Source organism: Manis javanica, chromosome X (genome assembly GCF_040802235.1).
Source record: "Manis javanica isolate MJ-LG chromosome X, MJ_LKY, whole genome shotgun sequence".
Classification (NCBI taxonomy): domain Eukaryota; kingdom Metazoa; phylum Chordata; class Mammalia; order Pholidota; family Manidae; genus Manis; species Manis javanica.
Genome location: NC_133174.1, coordinates 2,792,458 through 2,816,200, shown reverse-complemented (window position 1 = coordinate 2,816,200; position 23,743 = coordinate 2,792,458). Strand labels below are relative to the sequence as shown.

General features: G+C 42.0%; 1 protein-coding gene across 8 annotated transcripts in view; it reads left to right on the top strand.

The window, feature by feature from the left end:
• The window catches only part of NLGN4X (neuroligin 4 X-linked), a 245,029-nt gene that overhangs the window by 217,092 nt on the left and 4,194 nt on the right, over nt 1-23,743 (top strand). For all 8 annotated transcript variants that reach the window (XM_037013494.2, XM_037013493.2, XM_073227304.1 and 5 more), the window contains 2 exons: nt 12,483-12,668; nt 16,306-17,095. In XM_037013494.2, coding sequence (XP_036869389.2) covers nt 12,483-12,668; nt 16,306-17,095 — 976 coding nt within the window. The remainder of the gene's footprint in view (nt 1-12,482; nt 12,669-16,305; nt 17,096-23,743) is intronic.

Here is a 23,743-nt window from a genome sequence, read left to right as displayed (position 1 = left end):
GGTTACATTGGCAAGGGCTCTAGAACTGGTTCTGAAGAGCAATATGTTGCTGTTTCACTTTACAGTTTTCACAACACCATCAATGATCAAATGATATCTGAAAGGATCTAATTTCTTCTAGCATCTGTTTCAGAGAGAATATATCATCATGTAAAAATCCATGAATTCAGGGTCAGAAAGCCTGGATTTGCATCCTAGCTTTGTTACTTACTAAGTATACCACTTTGGTCCAGTCCATTAGCTCCTCTGAACTTCAATGTTCTCCATGTAAATAAAGGACATTGGAGTAGATAAATTCATAAATCCACTCTAATTCTAAAGATGTAGCAACATCTCTGTTGGCCCAGAAAATGTGCTTGCAGCATCTGAGAGCCAACCTAATATGCCCACTTGTGGCTCTTCAGACACAGGCACATGCTGGTTGTACCCGAACTTCTTTTTTTTTTGGTATCATTAATCTACAATTACATGAAGAACATTATGTTTACTAGGCTCCCCCCTTCGCCAGGTCTCCCCCACAAACCCCATTACAGTCACTGTCCATCAGTGTAGTAAGATGCTGTAGAATCACTACTTGTCTTCTCTGTGTTGTGCTCCCCATGCCCCCCCCACATTACACATGCTAATCATTGTTACCTAATACTTTTAACATAATATGTGTGTTTAGCCACAGACATATCCCAAGAAGCCAGAAATATTGGTACCTGAACGGACCCTCTGTTCCACTGATGCAAATAAGATAACATGTAAAAGTTACTTTGTAAACCATGAGGTGTTCTGCATAAAGAGGTTAAATGTTATTTGAAGTTTGTGTTTAAATGTGATGGTAATTAATTTTTTTTTCCATTTTACTCCTTGCCTTCACAGCATCTAGAAGCATCAGCTGTTAAAAATTGCGTTCAACATAATGGAATCTTTGTTGGAAAATGAACATTATGCGTTATTTTGGAGTCACACCGTTGAAAATTAGCCATGGTTCCACATTCAGCAAATTAGACAGAGAAACGTCTTGGCTGACCCGAGGTCTCATTAGGATGGTGGATATTCACTGATTTTTAAGTCAGTCTTGGATAATCAGACAAAAGTATTCTGTTTTCCATCATTTACTTCTGCCTCCCCTGTTAAGATAAACGCATTTCAAAAATTGCTTTAATATGTAAATGTAGCTTACAAAACAACAACAATAGGAAGAAAATGATGTGAAGGGGTCTTACAAGTTGAACAGGGTAGCCGGCACTCTTAAGACACTTTTTCTCTTACTTGTAAACAGATCTCTGAGCCACTAATGACAGTAGTGGTATCTCTGGGCGGGTCCCACAGAGTACCGTGGACGGGGGAGCTTCTAAACAACATACACTTGTTTCTCCCAGTTCTCGAGTCTGGAAGATCCGGGTTCCAGCAGGGTCAGGCTCGGGCAGAACCCTCTTGCAGGTTGCGGACTGTTGAGTTCCCATTGTACCTCCCGTGGCCAGCTCTCTGGGGTGTCCTTGCAAGGGCACTAATCCCATTCATGGAGCCCCACCTTCATGATCTGATCACCTCTCCAAGGCCCCACCTTCTCCTGCCAAAACCTTGATGATTAAGATTTCAGCATAGGAATTTGGGCAGGAGGACAAAAACATTTGCTCTATTTTTGGAAAGCCATTGCAGGTGGAAATGATGGTGGGAAATGGCATTGGTCAGTAAGTACAGGTGTCACGCTTAACTACGTGGATTTAGCCCTGTGTATAGGTATCGCATCGTATAGACACCATGCAATTCACAGGGTTTCCCGTGGGGACATACTGCTTCATAGTTTCTCTATGATCACAAAGTTGAGAAAATTGACAGACGTAACAGTTTTGCATATCATTGTGAACGCAGTAGCAATTAATGTCAATGTAGTTAATCCCATTAAATTGTGCACATAGAAATGACTACAACAGGCACATGTATGGCAACACACACATTTATATATATAAATGTCATCATGATTTTTTTAGTCTTTTAGTTTTGTTCAATTTAAAGATAGTTTGATGCAGCATAAATGCCCCACATACTTTTTCTCCCCAAAACAAGTGACCAGACTCTATCGCAGAGACACAGAAGGAACAGACGTTTGGCTACCCAAGTTGAACTTTACTTTGGGCAGAAAACGAGAGAGAGAGACACACACACACACACACACACATTTAGTTCTAGGATTTTCTGGCAAGATAAAGCTCTTCTCTTCTCTCTCTGCCTCTATGAAGAGTGGTTTTCTGGTTGGTAATAACGGAAGGGGCAGGGAGGGAAGATCCCACCTTTTCTGTGTGCAGCGGCTGGCAGTCACCCATGACATTAAGAATGACGTGCCAAAGCCTGGCGTGACCGCCTCCACAGAGACTCTAGCCGTGATGTGGAAGAGCAGCCTCCACTCTTGAACTGAGAACACTGCTACTTGGGTTATGCTAAGTTTGAAAAGAGCAGCCCCACATAGCCACCGCTGTCAAATGCAACTGTGGGGAGCTGTCCTCCTCGCACAGGGAATCCCTTGAGGTGATCGGTGTCCACCCCAGGATTGCCCTGCCATGGATTCTGATTTCTGTGGTCTGATAGGGAGCACACGCATTTCTGTGTTTCTCAAGAACTCGGGGTAGTGCACGTATGTTCTCCATCCACCTGTGAGATCAACCTGCCCTACCTGGCTCTGGGGACCATGAGCACAGGGACAGTTACCTCGCTCATCCAGGTAACCCTTGGCTGACTCAGTTAACTGGGGGACCCAGAGCAGGTTGCAGGGGACAGAAATGTGCTCAGGACACAAAGGGATACCTGCACCCAGAGCCGCTCAGGATACCTGATTCTCTCTGGTATATTTTCAGTGTCACTCAGTCAGGTCTGGAGATGCAGCTTAAGGTTAAGACACAGAAGTGTCTGGGAAAGGGACTGAACATGTTTCCCTATGAGTGTCTATTTTTAGCACATTCTGCCTTGTCTGTCAGGGTTTGGCAACCTTGACACTGTGGTAATGGTAAAGAAATGAGTCTTTACTGTATTTTTTTTGCCTTTGGAAATGATTGTGCCTGTCTGTCCATCTACCCAGCTATCTATCATCTATCATCCTGTATATATTATCTATATATCTACCTGCTTATCTACCAATCATCCAGTCATCTCTGTCTGTATTATCGGTCCATCTGTCTATCCATCATCTGTCTATATACACACACACACACACACAAAACATGCTCACACACACTTTTTAACCACAAGATCTTTTACATTTACTAAGTATTCTCTTGTTAGAAATGAGTCTTGTACACAAAGCACTTGGGTAAATTTTCACAGCTTTAAAAATAGTGAGTATGCCCTTAGCTAATGGTGAATGAAGCAAAACATGCTATTGGCTGTTTTTTCCCCCATAAACATCACTGCTACCTAATCCATATGTGCAGATGCCCCTTGAGCAACACAGGGGTTGGGGTGCCAACTCTCAGGCAGCTGAAAATCTACATATAGTTTCGATTCCCAGAAAACACTTAACTACTAATAGCATACTGTTGACTAGAAGCCTTACTGCTAACAAAGTCTCAATGCATGCATATTTTGTACGTTATTTGTGTTGTATGCTCTATTCTTACAATAAAGTAAGCTAAAGCAAAGAAGATGTTTTTAAGAGAATCATAAGGAGGAGAAAACACACTTACAGCACTGTACTCTGTTTTGTACCCTGTTCATTAGAAAACATCTGTAAGTAGACCTGTGCTATTCAAACCTGTGTTGTTCCAGGATCAACAGCATTTTCCTGTGCAAGATATTAGCTACTCACCTTGACATGGATCCTTAGAACCTACAATTCCCTGTCATCGAAGGACTCTGACTAACCTTTCTTTCTGGGTTGGGGGAAGAATGGGAAGAGACCACTGTGGGAATTTAAAAGAGGCCTGGGTTTTATTCAGCTGGCCCTGCCATAGGACTGTCAGTAACGCACTCAACCAGCCCAGGACAAGGCTGACAACCTGGGATACATAAAGTAACAGCCCCTCCCCCCTATGTCCTCACCCTAATCTCCAGAACCTGGCAATCGGTAGGACGGATTTTGTAAATGTGCTAACATAAGGCTCTCGGGATGAGGAGACTATCCTCAAATATCCAGCGAAGTGCCATTTAATCAGAAAGATCCTTACAAGAAGGAGGCTGGATGGACAAAACCAGAAAGTGTCTCAAGGTGGAAGCAGAGTTCAGAGAGGAGCTGGAAGATGGAACCGTGAGCGGGGAGTGTGGGTGGTCTCTAGGAGCTCGACTGGGAAAGGAGGCACGTTTTCCGTTAGATGCTCCAGAAAGATCAGCCCTCCACCCAGAAGTGCTTTAGAGCTCCAAGACTGTAAGATCAAAAAATATGTGGCGTGAAGTCCCTGGGTTTGTGGTTGTTCGTTAGAGCGGCGATAGGAGATGAATATAGTGCATGATTTCACTTTGATGTGTTATCTGTCTATTCATGCTTGAGGAAGAGACTCAGGCAGTCCCCGATCTAGCTGACCCTCTTCATTCTGTGTCCTCACCATGGGGACAGTCAGCATCCACAGTATCAGAGGCACCCATAAAAATGTGTGGAAGGAGCCAGAAGTTAACCCAGAAGCCCGGTGAATATTTATCACCATGACATTTTCATTTGTTTAAGATCGGTGCTTTTTCACAGTCTACACCAGTACAATCTACCTCAGCTTTTCCTACTGCTTTTTGGCCATTGATGTTTTATTATTAATGATATTTTGCCACTGTCATTACCAACAAGGTAATGGTCACATTTTGATTGAACCAAACAGGGTACCTAGAAGGCGTTCATGCGCAGACTACTTGATTGGTTTTTGAGTCTGGAGAATGGCCTTGTTTAAGCAGAATTCTGCCTGTGAGATAAAAGTTCTTGAGTGGAGAATTGACCCAGTTGGGGTTGTTTAATCTCCAGTCTTTGAAGTTATCCTGTTTGTTTAAGGCAAATTTGCACAGATCCATTTTGCTATGTGGTCCATTTAGTATTTGTGTTATTTTTTTAGAGAAGAAACTTGATTCCTGCCTTTTACATTTCTCAGTAAAGCTTTGATGTGTCTCTGAAACAGTTATCAAAACAAATGGCAGTGACAATTATATCATAAACATTCACACAGCAAGATACATAATGGGATTTTGTAACTGCTCACACACAAGAGTCTCTCCTGTTTAGTGAATGGAGAATCACAGAGATCTCACATCCAGCGCTTCATGAAATCCTATTTGGACTTCCACAGTATAGTCTCAAAGTCAGCCATCACTCCCGGTCTTGGAAGAAAAGTTACTTTCCTGGGGTTTAGAAAACTATCCATCATGTTAGGAACTTGACCATCACGAGCATATAAGCCACCAGGCTTTTGAAAGAAAACTAGCAGACTGCAAAAGGCCCTGAACCTAGGACATTATGAAAATGCTGAATTATAACTGAACACCTAACCAGTCAGAGGGCAGGTGAAGGCATGAGGCTAAGAGTACAGTTTCAGGGTCCAATGCAAAGAATATAAGGTGCCGTTTGCCCTTGGTTCTGAGTTGCTTAATCTCCAGTCTTTGTTTAAAACACTGAGTTATCCTTTTTGTTAAAGATGAATTTGCCCAGATCTGTTTTGACATGTGATCCCCACTGGTAGTGTGTGTGTGTGTGTGTGTGTGTGTCTGTGTGTGTCTGTGTGTGTTATTTTTCAGAGAGGAGATAAGTGGTGTTGGATTTTGGTAGAGCTGGAAAAGACTGCATGGTTCTCATGCATTGTTGTTCTGATTTATCTTTTCGAAAAATAGAAACAAACCACATTCCTTGTGGTCTGCTCACAGACAGTACCCAACAGTAAGCCCTTGGCAACCCCACTTGCTTTGTGGCTGAAGACAGGAAGGTGGATCTAAACACAGAAGCATATTTTGAGTGAGTGGCCTTTAAAAGCAATTGTGAACATTCTGTTTCGTATTTGTGACATAGTGTATGGAAATTCTTTTCTTACATGCACCTTACAATGCCCTCAATACCGTGTACGTACAAAATATATATCTTCTGCATATCTTATAAACACACTTTGATAGTGCAAAGTAAGACTTGTAGTTCTCATATGTTTTAAAATATTCTTAGTAAAAAGCAATTCAGTTTACAAATGTAAAAAAAAAAAACGCCTTTTGTATGAGTGTTCAAGCCATCTCTGGAAATCTACCAAACTATGCATCTTTTCCCCCGGCTTTCAGCACACGGCATGGGTCGCTCTGGCCCACATGGTGGTTGAATAAACATCACTGGAATTTTCACAGCAGGAGCATAAGCTGTGATGTGCACTACCTCTCTCTTTAGACATTAGACATTTACTCTCTTTAGACAGTAAACACCTAATAAACAGACTGAGTAAATAAACAGGCAGCACCTTTGCACAAAATCATTCGCAAACACCATTAGCAATCAGAGAAGTTCTTCATCCACATAATCTTAAAGCCAGGGTCTAAGATGACCTTCATTCCCTCTGGACCCATCCACTCCAAGGACAGCTCTCCGTACTCAGTGTGTGCATATGGGGCAGAAGACACAGCCGTGTTCCCGACATGCAGGACAGCAGCCTGGTCGGTGACCGTTTTGTCACAGGCACCGTGCCCCAGGCCCGTTTGTGTGAGCACAGTCCAGCTTGTGTTCCGCACTGTGCTGTGGCTCGGCTCCGCTTCCCCCCTCAATTCCACATTTGAGAAAAGTGGGGCTTTGAGATCTTGCATGACGTAGCCACGGCTTCACTGTAGATGCCGAGGCACGATGGGACAGGGCCCCTGTGTGCGCAGCTAATTCCTGCTTGAGACCTTGGACCAGGGAGGTGACAGGTTGGTCTGGAGGTGGCCCTGCTTCCATGAGCAAATACTGCGGCTGCCATGGGGCCGTGTCTGCAGGGGGGCAGGTGCTTCCAGGCAGTGAGGCAGTTGACAGGCCCGTGGCAGCCCTGTGAAGAACATCCTAGATGCAGGTGGCGGCCTGTAAAAATGCAGAGAGATCAAGAAATGCAAAGCACACGTGGAGTGCAGGTAAGAAGTAGTGTGGTAGCTGCGTAGGCGAAAGGCGACACACAGGGGCATGGCCAGGGGTGTGCACATGGGCCTGCAAGTGATGGCCCTGGGGAGTCCCACTAAAGAATTTTACTTTAAAACATACTTGCTGTGTGTGTGTTTGTGTGTGCTGAAAACGTGGCTATAAATTGGAACAAAATGTAGACATATTTAAAATCAAGTGTGAAAATCACCTCTAACCACATTCTTAGAGATAAATGCTACTCACAAGTTTGATTTCCTTTCAGTTTCTATCTTACACACCCATTTTGTGATGTTAATAAGAATGGGGATCGTATGAGCTGGGATACAGCAATGCAGTGATTTCTCTTGTGAGATCTTAGGTACGTTTCTACATCCACACATTTTATGAATAGTCCTTGTCATTCTATAACAGGGAAGAGCCTCCCATTATTATTATAGATGTCACACAAAATCATCTGCTTTTCATAGATGTGTAGATTGCGGGTATCCCTTGATTTCAGAATTAGCAGTCCTTCTAAGAGTTGTAGATCTTGGGTGGCTATTTTTCTACATTCAAAGATTGTTTTTAATGGAAATAGAACTTCTGGGTCAGAGAAATTCAAGTTTTCATATTCATGAGTTTTGGCCACTTACATACTTTGAGAAGCACATGGATGGTACAGAAATGGGCAGGAAGCAAAAAGGATGAGGGAGTGAGTTGGGGGTCTCATCTCAGGCCCTGGGGAGAGGATTCACTTTTTTTTTTTAATAATAGCTATTTAATAAACCAAACAAACAAGCTACAAATAAACTGAAAGGATCTGACAGCGATTTGAATGCTAGTCATCAACAAATCTCAAGAAGAGTAAGAGGTGTTTGCCTTGAAAAGAATCTAAAGTTGGTTTAAACAGGATTTGGTTCCAGATTGGACATTGACAAAGTTGTGTCATCATTAAACATATGTCACAATGATGCCTCACATTTTGATCTATAGTGTGTAACAAATGGACTGTGTTTATTATTTTGTATTTTGTATAATGTGAATTCATGTGCTTTCAACTAAAAGTAGTTAAAAAAAAAAATCTTGTGCAGCCTTATTCTAAATAACTATGTGGAGAATATAATGTATTATGTGAACATAACACTGGCAGAAGAACCCCATTGATATGGTAAGGGGCCCCCAGTTTGGAAACCCCACACTATAGAAATCATACATGCTTCGTAATTGTCTTGGATTTATTCTACTCACACAGGAAATGGGCTTGGATTCCGTGCACTAGTTATGTGATAATCAAATACAGTACAAGAATGGCCAGTTGTTGTTACCCATGTCATTTTTCAGTAAAAAAAAAAAAAAGTGAAAATAGAGACATTAAATTTCAATTGACTTTACCTATCAGACCTACAGAATTTGGATATATAGCTTTTCTTCCCTCCCATCCCATACACCCTTTTGTTAAATCATCATTGCATCCAGTGAGAAAACTTACATTTCCCGTTGTAATAAATGCACCCAGTAAATGGTTTCCTAGAAACATCAAAAAATATAGATTGGCTTTTATTGTGCTGAAACTCATTTTTTTTACCTCTGCTGTAATTCTAATTACAGATTTATTTCCAGACTCATTTATGGGACCTAAAATAAATTCCATCTATTCTCAGTGAAGAATTTGTATTTAAATGCTTTCTTTTTCCTTTTTCTCCATTAAATGGAATGGAATGAATGTATATAAACATACATCGATAAAGGGGACGTGGTATGAGTTAATGAAATCTAATGATTTGTCCTATATTGCAAATCCTAATGCTACTCTGTAGTTATATGTATATTACATATATCTATTTCATAGAAATAGATACATAAATCACACGTACATACATACATTCTTGCAGTTACCCATTAAGACATATATGCATGCAACTACACACATTGGTATATGTATGCATATCTGTGTGTGTATATACAATATATATATATAATTAAGAACTAATTTAGTCTCAACTGTATTTCTAAGAGAATTCTATATGTATGCTCTGTAGGTACAAGCATATACACCAAAGTCTTTTAAACAGAGAGTTGAAACTCTAAATTGTACTAAGTACAGGTGAATTCACACATCAAAAAATGTTAAAGATTTTTTTTCTATGTTCACTTAGTAACTGTCTTCTGGTTCACGTTGCCAAAAAAAGTGTGTGCCATGCTTGGGTAATGAATTATCTCCTAAAAGAAAATGAATGTCAGCTTTAAAGTCCTGTTAAAGATGAATAAAAGAGCTGGCGAATCTGATCCTGCTGCGTTTCTTAATTATTCTGTTCTCGTCTGTTAAACTATTCCAGCTAAACTGTCTGTTCTACCAGCAATGGTAGGACCATTTTTACATGATACTCATTTGATGTGACAGGCAGTGGGGAGCCGGTGGGGGGCGGGGGGGCGGGGGATACGATGTCTGTTTTCGGGCATCTGTTGCATGAACCATATTTTAAAACCACCACACAACAACTGAGCATATCTCTTGTATGTGTGTCTATCTGTTGTATATATTTTTGTTGTGCTTCCTCCCATGGCTTTGAATGCAAACTTCATCAGTCTAAGTCACTACTGTGTCTGAGTGCCAATGGCCCCTTTCGTTGTTCAGTGGGTAGCTGTGGGGGGACGCATGACTGATTTACCAGCTTCACGTCAGAGACAGTAAATCTCAGAAACCAAATGTTTCATCAGCTGAAAGGCTTCAAGGAGCCCAGAGAGCTTGTCCATGAAAGCAGTCATTTGTTGAAAATCTCTGGTTTTAGCCCGCCAAAGGGCTGCTTCCCATAAACGTGTCCACAGCTTATATGGAAAGTTATGTGCTCCGTGCCGCTGGGGACAGACTTCTGGGCACTTCCATCAGTGCCCATCCTGCATAACGGTGTGTGTCTGTTTGCAAATTGATTGGCTGCTATCGTGTAGGCGTTCATAGAACTCCATGAGATCAAACCCAGACACGTCTTAAATCTCCATTACATCAAACACCCTATTCTCACCAGCATCGTAAAGGAACCTGCTCTCAGAGAGAAAATGAAATGGCTTGCCTGCTTGTACCTGCAGTGGAAAATCTGCCTCGTCGAACGTTTAAATTAAAAGAGGAGGAAATCACAAATCCCTGGAGGCTGAAGTAAATGAAGATTCCGTGGCAGAAACTATGGAAACACCAGCTTCCCCCTCCAAAAAAAAAAAAAAAAAACCACAGAAACATGTTCATTTGCTAAACTTCAGAGATGCATGGAGAGCTGTTTCCCCTCAGGACCTTTGGAAGGAATTCAGAATCGAAAGATCAAACCTCTCACTCAATAGGATGCTGTTAGGGGAACCAGGATTTGCCAGGGCCTGGAATATTAATTAGCCTGGCTCCCCCAGGCACGTTTGGCGAGGGAGGGAGCGTGATTTAATAAAGGCTCGTGATTTACCGTAGGTTGCAAATCTTTATGCTCCTGCAGGGAAGGGGAATAAGCAGACGGGTCGTTTTGGGAGAGGTGTGAGCAGGGGGAGAGCCGGTTGGAGGTGGTGGGGACCTGGCAGAGACCAGTCCTGCCAGAAAGTTACTGGAGCCTTTAGTACTTAATCACCTCTTTCCCTAATGGGGGGAAGGGAAGCCTGTCTTAACGGTTGTTACTCAGCACGCAAACTGCCATTATCAGCCCATTTCAGCCTCATGAAAGGGGCTTTTCTCCCAACCCAAGTGCGATTCCTTTTATGAGAAACCGTGTTCAGGGGTTGAGTGATGAATAAGGCAGCCGCAGAACCCTCCCTGGCAGGAAACACCACGCAGTAATTGCTAATTAAATAAGGGAGGGGCTGGTGGCCTCTGCACAGTCCCGCTAATCCTGGCTAATCTCATCGGGGTCCTTGTGGACTCTTCAGAGGCCTGGGGCTGTGGGAAGTGCCATAAGCATACAGCCTTGTTGGGACATGCAGCTGACTGGGAGTCCCAACTGTAATTTTAGACCCAGAAAAACCCCTTCTGGCTGCTTTCCTCTGAGCCAGGCTGTGCATCTCTGGTGCCTTTCTGACGCCTGTTGCATTTTTCGCAGATGCTTAGGGAAAAGGCTTGGACCCCATCCTTTACTTTCAGGTCTAAGAAGCCAGCATTCTGGAGCCTTGGGTTGCTGTCGCCCTTGTGTGTTATGTTGGAGCCTGAGTGAGTCTGTCTTCATATCAACACTTGCAGCAGGCGGATGGCAAAGGAACTTGATAGGCATTCACTGAAATGACTGAATGGCGTGGTCCATGCAATCAATAAAAGGGATGCTGCAGAACCGGGAAATACCCTAATTGGGTGTTTGAAGGAGAGACGAATAAAAATGTGAATTGGCAAGCATGTTTTATGTCTTGTTTTTCCTTTGTTTTTTTGGTTTTTTATTTTTTCAGAAGACTTATCCAAGACAGATTTGGTCATAAACTTGGATGACAGTTTGTGCAGTGAATTGAATGCGGCGGATGCTTTAAAAAACAGTCCTAGCTTTGAATCTGAGTAGGAGCGTATCCGTCTGTTTGCAGAATGACTCCAGACTCCTTAGGAAAGTCAATGTTGTTTTCCCACATCAAGATCTTTTGACAATATGAGAGAAACAGGGCCCGAGATCGATACCTAAAACTGATCACTTTGCGACAAGAAATGCTCGAATGGCACCATTTGCAGCTTCAAAGAAGGAATGAAGTCTGACGCCTTGATGGAATCGAGCTCTTCAAGGTGCAGAGTCCTCTCTCTTTTTAAAATACTTGTACCAGCTCGCGCCGTTTTAGGGACAGTTGGGGAGATTTGAATATGCATTGGCTTCTGTCTGAGATGAAAGAATGACAAGTTTTTGTGTATGACTAGTATATTTTCCTATATAGAAACGTAGAGGTGCATACTAAGTGAAAGAGGGATCTCATGATGTCTGTCATTTCCTTTGAAACATTAGCATTAAAAGGAACTAAATTAAAATATTCATGATGAACTCAGAGGGGGGAAAGCTGACCTGTACTGCTTTTGTATACATGTCACAACCTTATGCACAGATTCCTGCCCCCAAGACATGCACGCTTTCTCTTTCTCCCTGAGAAACATGTCGTAGGAGTCTTTTTCATTTTCCCAATAAAAACCCACATGTACATGAGAACAGTAACTTGCATCTAGTAAAATTTATAGTCTCTGGGATTGTCACATGTTGTAAATATTTTAGATTGATTTTGCCTTGTATGTCAGCCCCATTCAAACCCACAGATGACATGTTTTATCATCCTGTCAACAGAAACAATAACCATGATACTATTATTTACAATAATAGAATGCTTTCTGCCATGAAAAATGTTGCACGCTGTTGCTTTTTTTTACAGGGAGGAGGGTGAAGAATGAACAAAAGAAAGCCCCAGGTACAGTCTCAAGGAAGCGGTGATGTCTGTGTGCTTCTCACGGTTGACAATCTACATGTCCTGTGTTCTCCTATAGGGTTTTTAAGCACCGGTGACCAGGCGGCAAAAGGCAACTATGGGCTCCTGGATCAAATCCAAGCGTTACGGTGGATTGAGGAGAATGTGGGTGCCTTTGGTGGGGACCCCAAGCGAGTGACCATCTTCGGCTCAGGTGCCGGGGCCTCCTGTGTCAGCCTGTTGACCTTGTCACACTACTCAGAAGGTAAGAAGGGTGTCCCAGGGGTGGGCCGGCGACCCCCAGGGCCGAGCAGTGAACACACAGATCGGATTCCATGTGCACGGCGGGGTCGCCCGGGGTCTCTCCTGACACCTCACCGATCATCCCCCAAATGACATGTAGCCACTATCTCTCCATTTAACTCTGTCTTTCCATGTGAACAATATTTCTTTGCATTTAAATTATGACCCTTGGAGGTTGGTGACGGCCCTTGGAGCCAAATGACTTCTTTAGAAAGGCCAACCCTTTGCTTGCTTCGCCTTGCTGACTTTATTCGGTCCACTATTTGTATTTTATTAGCTTCCCATTTCAATTTGGGCAAGGTTAACTCTAAAAGAGAAACCATTTTGTGGGGAATGGATACAGATTTGTGGATTTTGTATAAATGATGCGTGTGGCCACGTGGCGTTCAGTGTCATTCCTTGATCCAAATCATCTCGAGGGAATCTCCCTCTTTTCCACCGGTGACAGGGGGTCCGAGCAAGAGCAGATGAGGGATTTTAGGGAGACGTCAACAGAGACTGGATGGATTTGGCATTTTGATAACTTCCTGAATCTCCTCTGAAACAAACTAACAAAAACAGGGAAACTCAGCCCTGGCTAGCTTCTCAAAGTGCAAACGATTACTCATAATAATGACCCAAACCATCAAGGCTGTGTTCTATTTCCCTCTGTACCATCGGTTGGTCTAAGAAACGCCCCATGCCTATTTGAACCATTTACATGACAAGCACTTGAAACTTTAAAGGAATTGTTTTTTTCTTTGAAAACTCTTAAAAAGGGGTCAAAAGGTAAAAAAATAATAAAAGTAACTTTCAAATAAACTAAAATTGTGTAGAATTCTAACACCCTAGAATCAAAGAACTGCAGCACAGAAGAGGACCTTGAAGCTCATCCAAGACTGTCATTTATAGAAAAGAAAGTTGAGGCTCAGAGAGGTTGTGTGACCTGTGTAAGGTCACACAGCAGGTGACAGAACCAGGGAAAAAACCACACTTCACAGACCTAACTCAAACCTATTCCCATTACTGTTCTTTAGCTACTAAAAAGTAGCTAGCTGTTAAAACCTAGAGGGAATTAGGAAAAGAGCCAATTGTAGTCTCAGTCATTTATGGTGAATAATGGATCCATGAATCTCTGACCAGAGAAGTTATCAGGAAATTCTCCATCACCCCGACTGGTATTTTACAGACCAACCACGTGTCCCCTTTGAACTTGTATCGTTGGACTTCACATCAGCAGGCTTTAGGAGAAAATTTAAGCAGTTCTAGGCACCGATTTGATAAGCTGATGTTCAGTTTCCTAATGAGCCTTAACATTTACGATCCTATGACATCTGAATAGGATGCTGGGTCCAGGAAACCACATAAGCAACAGTCATTCGTCAAATCAGAGATGACAAGTCCTTCCATTATTCCACAATGGCTAAGGAGAGCTGGGATTAAAGGCTTGTGTTTGCATTGACCCTTTATTTTAAGAAAAAGAAAAATAAATGATCCGATGACTGGTAATATTGATACCTACAGCGTTTTAGAAATATTTAGACTTTCCTTTTCTTTATTGATGATAGTCACAGTTCTCAATGTAGAAGGTAGTCAGGGCCATCTCCAGTTGGAATCAAATACGTGGATGCCAACACTAACTAGGCAAGAATGCTATTTACTCAAATGAACAGATAGAAGAGATTCTCCTCAGCGACAATCCCCTGCGTGGCTGATTATCTGCAAGTCTGCCCTTTTCAGAGCAACCCGGCAATCTATAAGAATGACAAAAATACCGGGACTCTTGGCCTTAGGAATTCCAGTTTGAGCACTACAGTCTAACGAAATCAACATACACGTGGAAAATAATGTTCTCAGAAAGGCATTCACCACATTATCATCATAGCAAAGAATGGTATGGGAAAGCTAAGAGTTTTAAAAGACCAGAAAGTGATAAAGAACATGTGTGTCTACTCAAAGGAATGAGGGTTAGTTTTACAGTTCATGGTAAAGACACACAATAGCTTGGGAAACACAGTGTAAAAGCTATGTATATATTGTATATACAGTGTATGTATATATTATATGAAGTAGAGCAATAGTGACATAATAGTCAAGAAGAAATTATCCTAAAACCCAACATAACCTGTATTTTATAGTGTGACTTAGAGGTGATTTTTTTTTCTTTATTCAATTTTTTGAGTTTGATCAGGGGTTATATTATTTCCCTAAGAAACAAATATATAAACATGCCTACCTCGATCATGACCAATAGTTATAAGAGGAAAACCAAAAAAAAATGTAACTTCTACCACAATCTTTCTAATTCTGATACTATCAATGCATGATTTGCAGGAGGTCACATACCGACCTAATTTCTTCACGGTGTTACCAAACATTAATCTTTAAAGTCAGACTCACAAGTCCAGACTTGCTCATTTCGGAAAGAATTATCAATGCTGGGAGACGGGCCCCCGAAGGGCTTTGAGGGTGTATTGCACAACGCCAAATCAATTTAAAGTCTCAGCCCTCTGTGTCATCTTTAGGCAATCATCCAATCTTTGGAATCACATCTCCCTGATTGCAATCATGTTTTCCTCATACTTGATTGCTTCCATGACCTTAAAAGTCGACAGGGCATGAACCTCGGGGGCCCCCAATGAATGCTTTATTCTTCCGGCAACTCATCTAAGGCGTCAGAGCTAGATGATGCTGCAATTCAAGGAAATGGCAGGAAGAGATAAGAAACAGAATGCTATCATTTTATAGTCCAGCCTCTGTTATTTTGTAGTAGGTAAAGGTTACTGCTGGTTGACTTCTGAACCTCCATGTATGAGACTGATCAAATACAACATTTTCGGCAACAGAATTTTACTCCTTGTAGTTTGCTCCTCCAACTGCGACGGATTTCTCAAGTTCCTCACCAAACAGATGTGTTTTTAAAACGTGCCAGAATAAATTAGGCAAACATCTTGACTTTGAATGGGTGCCATTGTGACACTAATGATTTTTTAAAAGTGTGTTTTAGTTGGACATCCACATGAGGATTTCTTTAGGAATAGCTACGTTAATTGATTTTCATTGTAAAATTTTAGTGTCTCCCTTCGAGCAAGGATGGAAATGGAAATACCACATCCTGCATTTATGTTCTGAAATCAATTTGAGTGGGTTTTTTTTCCCCCCTGTAATGAAGTGGTACCTGGTTTTGCCACTGAGGCAAAATGCCTTTTCTTGGCACAAAGCATATTTTTAAGGAACGGTGGGTTTGATTACTCTGAAAGGGTTTATTCATATATAGTATCTGGCGATGGGAATGTTAACACTACCCTAAAGAGGATGGAAAGATAAAGAGTTTGCACGTTTTTTACTCCTACAGCTAAAGTGCAAATGTAGTTTCGTTTTTGTAAACTTGTGTGTGTAGTGTGTATATATAAGAACATCCCGTAAAACCAGTGTCCAGTGGGAGTGGGAGGTGGAGACAGAATGAGATGGAAATGAGTGAAAACGAGTGAAAGAGCTGAATGCCACTGTTAGCAGAAATTCACATGCCTGAGAGACAATCGGAGCCTTCTCCACGCAGTAAAAGCTGCTTTTCTGTCTTTCGGACTTTCATTTGCATGTCCACAATTTTGCACCTGCAGGTCTGTTCCAGAAGGCAGTCATCCAGAGTGGGACCGCCCTGTCCAGCTGGGCAGTGAACTACCAGCCTGCCAAGTACACTCGGATATTGGCAGATAAAGTCGGATGCAACATGCTGGATACCACGGACATGGTAGAATGCCTTCGGAATAAGAACTACAAAGAGCTCATTCAACAGACCATCACCCCGGCCACCTACCACATCTCCTTTGGGCCTGTCATTGATGGGGATGTCATCCCAGATGACCCTCAGATCCTCATGGAACAGGGGGAGTTCCTCAATTATGACATCATGCTCGGCGTCAATCAAGGGGAGGGCTTGAAGTTCGTGGACGGCATCGTGGACAATGAAGATGGCGTGACACCCAACGACTTTGACTTCTCCGTGTCCAACTTTGTGGACAACCTTTACGGCTATCCAGAGGGCAAAGACACCTTGCGGGAGACCATCAAGTTCATGTACACGGACTGGGCAGATAAAGAAAACCCCGAAACACGAAGGAAAACCCTGGTAGCTCTGTTTACTGACCACCAGTGGGTGGCCCCCGCTGTGGCCACGGCGGATCTGCACGCTCAGTATGGTTCTCCCACATATTTCTATGCCTTCTACCACCACTGCCAAAGTGAAATGAAGCCCAGCTGGGCGGACTCGGCCCACGGCGACGAAGTCCCCTACGTCTTCGGCATCCCCATGATCGGCCCCACTGAGCTCTTCAGCTGTAACTTCTCCAAGAACGACGTCATGCTCAGCGCAGTGGTCATGACCTACTGGACGAACTTCGCCAAAACCGGGTATGTTCTCTTTATCACGTTATGACCTGCCCCCCACCCCTAGCTGTTGGGTTCCCCCATGTCAGTGTTTCCATGGCCAATAGACTCCAGGATACATGCACGCACACTTCACAGGCATGTTTCCCCAACTTCTACAGGGACCTCGTTTCTTTGTCCCTAAACTGTTTTTTCTGTCAAAACCAATTTTTACTAGTGTGTGAGTGGCATATCAAAAATTCCATTTCCTACCCCGTGGTGCATATTTTTCAGTTCTGTTGAAAGGTGATCCCAGAGTTCAAATCTAAATAGGACCTTGTTTCATTTGGAAAACAAGCGGGTTATCAAAACACAAGTGCTGCATAGCAAATGGTGCTTATTATGTAGCCACAGGAATGAAATAAATCCAATAACTATAGAATAATACTATATGTGTACATATAAATGTATATGTACACATATATACATATACTACACATACGTGTATAATATGTACAAATATATGCTATATGTGTATAATATGTACACATGTAGTATACACAGTATATCTCTAGTTATGAGATGTAGGCATATACACACAATTTGCTCATCTAGTCATGTGTACACATAGATTTATACACATACATGCATACTTATGTATGTAAATGTGTACCTATATTTACCTATATATGTACATAAACATGCATGTGTTTACACATAAATTATGCATATATTTACAAATATGTTTATTCAATTATACATAAAATCATTTCTATCTATTTATTTCACAAACATATTTCATATATATGTGTGTGTGTAAATATATAATCTCAAAGGAAAGGTCAAAGGCTACATGGAGTGGACAGTGTATAGGGACCACACAGGCAACAGGATATCCACCCATATTCTATGTCGCAGATTCTCTGCAATGAGACAAAAGGCTGAACATCTTAAAAAGCTGTCGATGTCACGGCACCTTTCCATTTTCTCTTGGCTGATAGCTGAATTGTGGAAATGAATGACGTACCATTCTGTTCTACCTATGTGTGCTCCTGTCATGAACCTTGAGCTTCTTGTACCGAGTTAAAAATGAGGATGCTCCCAGCCCCCCACATTATGGGTAACCCCTCCCGTGGAACATGGACTGTTGGAGGGCGGCTACCATGCTTGCAGAAGCCCAGCAGTGCCTCAACCATCCCCATGCAGCTGTTGTGGAAGGATTTGGGGCTACTGAGGGTTCACTGCTTAGGGGGATAGCTGATGTCATGCTGTATGATTCCAAACAGGATTTGGTGCAAAGCAGTTTCCGTATGTTTGGGGGTTAGCAACAGCATGGCATGTGTGCCGAGTGGCAAACAGGTATAAACATCGGGTAGATAGCCCTTTGCCCTGTCAGACTTGGCTGATTTATTCCAAGAAAGGCTAACATGGGGGCACTGAGGGAAAGGAAAAGATACAGACGTTTGAGGGAGATGCTTGCTTATCACAGAGAGGTTCTCTGTTCGCCAAGAAGGTGGTTGAAGTCAAGTCAGCAAATATTTTTAAGTTACCCTTGTTTATTAGTTTCTTAGGGCTGTTGTAACACTCTACCAGTGACAGTGTGGCTTAAAACAACAGAAATTTATTGTGCCACTGTTTCGGATGCTAGAAGTCCAAAATGAAGGGATTGGCCAGGCCAGTGTCCCACCAAAGCCTGGAGGGGAATGTTTCCAGACTCCTTCTTAGCTTCTGGTGATTTCAGAGTAGTGTGGCTAGCGGCTCAATCGTCAGTCTCTGTCTCTGGCATCCCATGGTGGGCTCCCTGTGTGTCTGTCTTTATGGCTGTCTTGTTATAAGAGCAGCAATCATACTGGTTTATGAGTCCATCGTATTCCAAGATGACCTCATCTTATCTTAACTAATTACATCTGCCACGACCCTCTTTCCAAATCAGGTCACATTCTAAGCTATCTGGGGTAGGGTTTAGCATATCTTAATTTGAGGGGACACAGTTCAACTCATAACTGCTTTAAAAGGCAGATCCATGCCCAGCTGTGTCTTTGAACTGTGCCTGGCCTTGCAAAGTTTCTCATTCTCTTGGAAGTTCAGAGCCTGACACAGGTATTTCCCAAACCATAGCCACACCCCATTCACGCCGCCAGCATCCAGACACACCCTTCTTTACTTAATATGTGAACACGCCGTCATTACTTTTGCTAAAAGCACATACTCTTTCTCCCCTTACGTGTTTTGGAAATAAACGTTGTATGATTTTCTTAAGTGGAAGGCTAGTATCATTCATCATCCGTTTACCTAAACCATTATAACAATGGTGAAATCCTAATAAAGCCATTCAGTTCTCATTAGCTCTTCTTGCCTGTCAAAGGCTCTGTGGAGGATGTTTCTTGTTTAAAAAAACAGAGAGAGAGAGAGAGAGAGAGAGAAAGAAAATTAACTATGTCATGAGATGGTAGCAGACTGCACGCACCCACTGGGTACTTTCACCAGCGCCCTATCAAAGACTGAGCCAGGACTGAAAGTGCAATGTGCTGCTATGGAGTGTTTTCAAATGCCGTAACTCTTATTTCCTAAGATCAATTTGCGTGCGGCCTGTGGTGCATGCCTCTGTTTGCACAATACAGACATGGAGACGTAAAGTGGCCTGGGATTAATCGCCTATCACATGTATTCATGTAGCTGTGGGTGCTGTGTGTTTAAGATGCTCTTAGCTGTCAAAAAGGTGCTAAGATAGCTGAACAGACCGTCAAGGACTTGAGACTGGAAGACTCTCTCATCTATGCGGAGTCTGCAACCGCAGGTAGACATCATCTCACTGATGTAGAACAGAGTTTACATGATGGACGAAGAGCTTGGCCATCCAGCTGAGAAATCGGGGGCTCTTTCTGTTTGTGCAGTTTTCTGGGGAGCCTCTCTGTAAAAGATCCTTAGGAATATTGACGCAGTGAGCTTTCTTAAATCATTCAGCAAGGTCATTGGAATGACTCACATCACCCTTAGAAGAAGTCCCTGTGAACTTTGTGTGCCAGGATTGGGCTGATGGGTGGAGTCTAGGAATTCAGGTTATTTGTCAGTATTTGTCAGTGGACAAGAAGGGCTTGAGAGGAGGCTTCTAACTAGGAATTTATTGTAAATAGGATCGTGGCATCGTCAGCCCTGCATGAACCCGGGGGCTGCTTCAATGGTCAGGGACGTCCCAAAGCTAACACCGCTGCCTTTACGTCAAGGTTTAAATCACATACATCTGATGTGCCGACCTTTTTTCGTTTTTTTCTTGAGCACAAAAAAATGATCGTGGGAATGTTCACTGGGAACTATAGAAGAAAGGAAGAGGAGACAGAGGGCCAAAGTGAGGGAGGACAGAGGATTCCTTTGGAGCCAGGAGGCTATTTCAACATCCAGGTTCAGAGACTAAATCAAAACGACACTGAGAAAGGACAGTGGAGGCCAACACTTTATGTAATTATGCAAAAATAAGGCTGACCTGGAGAGTGTTGCTAAATGAGAAATAATGTCAAGGAAACATTAAAACTAAATTCCAAGGATTGTAAGAACTAAAATCTGTCCCCGCTGTTAACATCTCCTGGGGAATAACCTGCTTGGCCCAAGAGTCCAGGTGCTCATGGGATCAGGAATCGGTGAATTCAACTGAGTTCATTGCGGGAAGAAGTGAAATAAAAGGGAACATAAACCTATGACAACAAGCAAGGCTTTACATGATGAAATGACACGTTAAGTATCGAGCACCTCAAATGCTGTTAGAATGCAGAGATGGAAAGACAGGTCTGTGGTGGCCAAGGAAAGCGACAGAAATTTCCATTTTCGACTGTGTTCTCAGGACGTGGCTGTGTGCGTGTTTCAGATGCCATCGCCATGTTTTGATTTGCTGGTATCCTGTGTTTAATTTATGTTTGGCCTTTGCAAAGTCTTTTCCAAAAGAAGGAAAGAGGCCTTTTAGGATGATGGCTTAGAGAGAGTTGCTGCATAAGACTGGCTGGAAAAGGGACCTTCTCTTGCCAAAAAGTGTTTTAAGCTGAGTGAGTATCTCCACCTGTTTTTTTAGGTGGTGTGTCACTGAGCACATTGTCTTGGTGACCTGAGTTAGATTTCTTTTCACGCCCTAGTAGCAAACAGCTTCTACATTGTTTTACGTGTAGGGACCCCTGTCTATATGATTGACAGGAGCATATTACAGAGTTCACTGGTATTTTTAGAGAAATCACATTATCTGTCTCTCTCAAAGAAAATGAACCACAAGACCTTAGGAATGCTTTTAATTATATCCACTGCCAGCGTGACCTCAAATGATATACAGCAGGTGAAAATGTATGTGTTCGGTGTAGGGAAACATGCATGGGGATACACATTGAAGCTTTTAGGAGAAGGAACATACGTCTGTTTCTGTCCATCTTTACTCATTGCAATCTTCAATTTTGCTCATGGGAATTGGAACAGACCACATCCTGAAGGGGCGCCCAAAATGCAAGGCCCTAATATTCCACCGAGTGAGCCTACTGTCTTTGGAGTGTTTGACAAAGCAAAACGATGGGTTTTCAGAAGCTCTGTGAGTTTATCGTGGTTTAAGGCTCCTGAGTGTGCATCTCCAAGAACTTTAATAGATAGATCATATCAGCCGAATGCTTACTTATCTGGATTTTCAAAATCCTCTGCTCGATTCTTTGAGAACAGAATAAATGTGTTTCTTTACCTTTCAAATGCACACAGAATTCCATCAAAAATAGCCTAACAGCCCAGAGGAACAGAACACTCTGTTTCACAGATGACCTCTTCTAAATGAAAGGTCTACACAGCTAATAGACCCAATTCAATGAAATCAGATCAATGGAATAATAGTAAGAATCTCCCCATCTGGCCTCGCTTTCAGAACAATAAAAATCAATGACAGCCGTTTCCCTGGCAGATTCCAATCAAATAGGAATCTATCAAAAATTTAACGGGAATGTGACTCAAAAGAAACATGGGTGCTATATTGAATCCAACATTTTTCTAGAACATAAAAATGTTTCAAGTAAGAAATGAAAGCAGATTCTTTTTAAATATGTTCATGTTTATAAATGAACACATAAATAAGAAAGCATGTAACATTAGGACCTATAATTTATATCTCATTTTTTTCATCCTATGTTTAAGATAAAAGCATGGCAGCTAATGTATATTTGGTTAAGGGGTAAAATTTCTCTTTGTATACCACATATATAATCATATATGTATATAGTATACAGTATGTAGTATGTGGTATATACTAGGAATACAGGATACTTTTATACAACATATACTATATGTGGTGTATAGTATACCATATATATTGTTATACAGTATATCTTATACAACATATATCTATATATAGTATATATATATATACTGTGGTATAGATGATACACTGTATATAATATATACAGCATATGCCATGCTATACAGTATATAATAAACTGTACATACTGTGGGTGCATACAGTATATTACTACACAGTTCTCTCTCTCTCTGAGTAATTTTTAGACATTCTACTTTACATTTTGGCAGAAGGGGATAACATTTACTGAGCTTACTGCGAGCCAGGCACTTTGTAGCAATTATTTAACCATCATCACTTCCAATTCCAACATTCTAATCCATTCTGTGGATGAGTCCATTCGGGCCAAGAAAAGCTTAAGATTATCTCAAGATTTCACAGCTGCGTGGAAACAGTTTTGTACCTGTTGGTCAAGTATATTGTTTGCATCATGCACGAAGCATGGAGATCTGCAGACTTGAGGTGTTCAAGTAGAACCAGGTGGTCCCCAGCTTTCTGTCATGGAAGCAAATAGGCAGTGGCTGCAGGCAGCTTCATAAATGCAGCCAATACATTGCTATCTGGAAGGTAGATGTTAGAGCATGTGGTGAAGCAGAGCCTGCCCTTGGACAGCCCCAGTTCTTCTGGTCTGCACATTGTGTGCTCTCCCCAAGGTAGTGTCTTACTGTGCATGATGGCACATCTTTCAAAACAAATGAACATTAAGATGGAATCCATTTCATAGTTTGCTTTACCAACCCAAGGGAAAAAAAAAATGAGAATACGATATCTTTGGGGAGTTGTCCATTATCTTTAAAGAATTGGCTATAAAGATGTTTGAAGTGCCATGTTTTACGGAGTATCCTTCAATGTTGACGATTCTCCTTTGGCCTCCGTGCACTTACGTAAATAAGAAGACAGTGGTTTGGTTTGTAATTGCCGAGCACAACTAAAATCTACAGAAACTTTCAAGTTCTTGCATTGTGTACCAGGTCTCCTAAGCAGGTTAACTTCACCATAACTAAAAGCACTAACATACCAAACTTCATAATTAATGCAATATTGTTTGATCTTTGCGTGACACAGACTTCAAAAGACGTTCGATTATATAGAGAGCAAAGAATGCATAATTCTATTAACATTGTGCAATTACAGTCTGTTTTTACTTGACTTTTAACATATTTTAGTTGTTAAAACTGCGATATTGATTCATTTTCCTCAGAAGCCATTCTTGAGCAAGAAAGAGATGGCACCCACCCCCCACCGCCCCCTTTTGCACAAGAGCCACTAAATCAGGATTTCTCAACCACTACTACTGACAATTGCCGCCAGACACTTCTCGGCTGCAGAAGGCTCTCTCCCTTACCCTGAGGAATGTTTAGCTATGCCCCTGGCTTCTACCCACT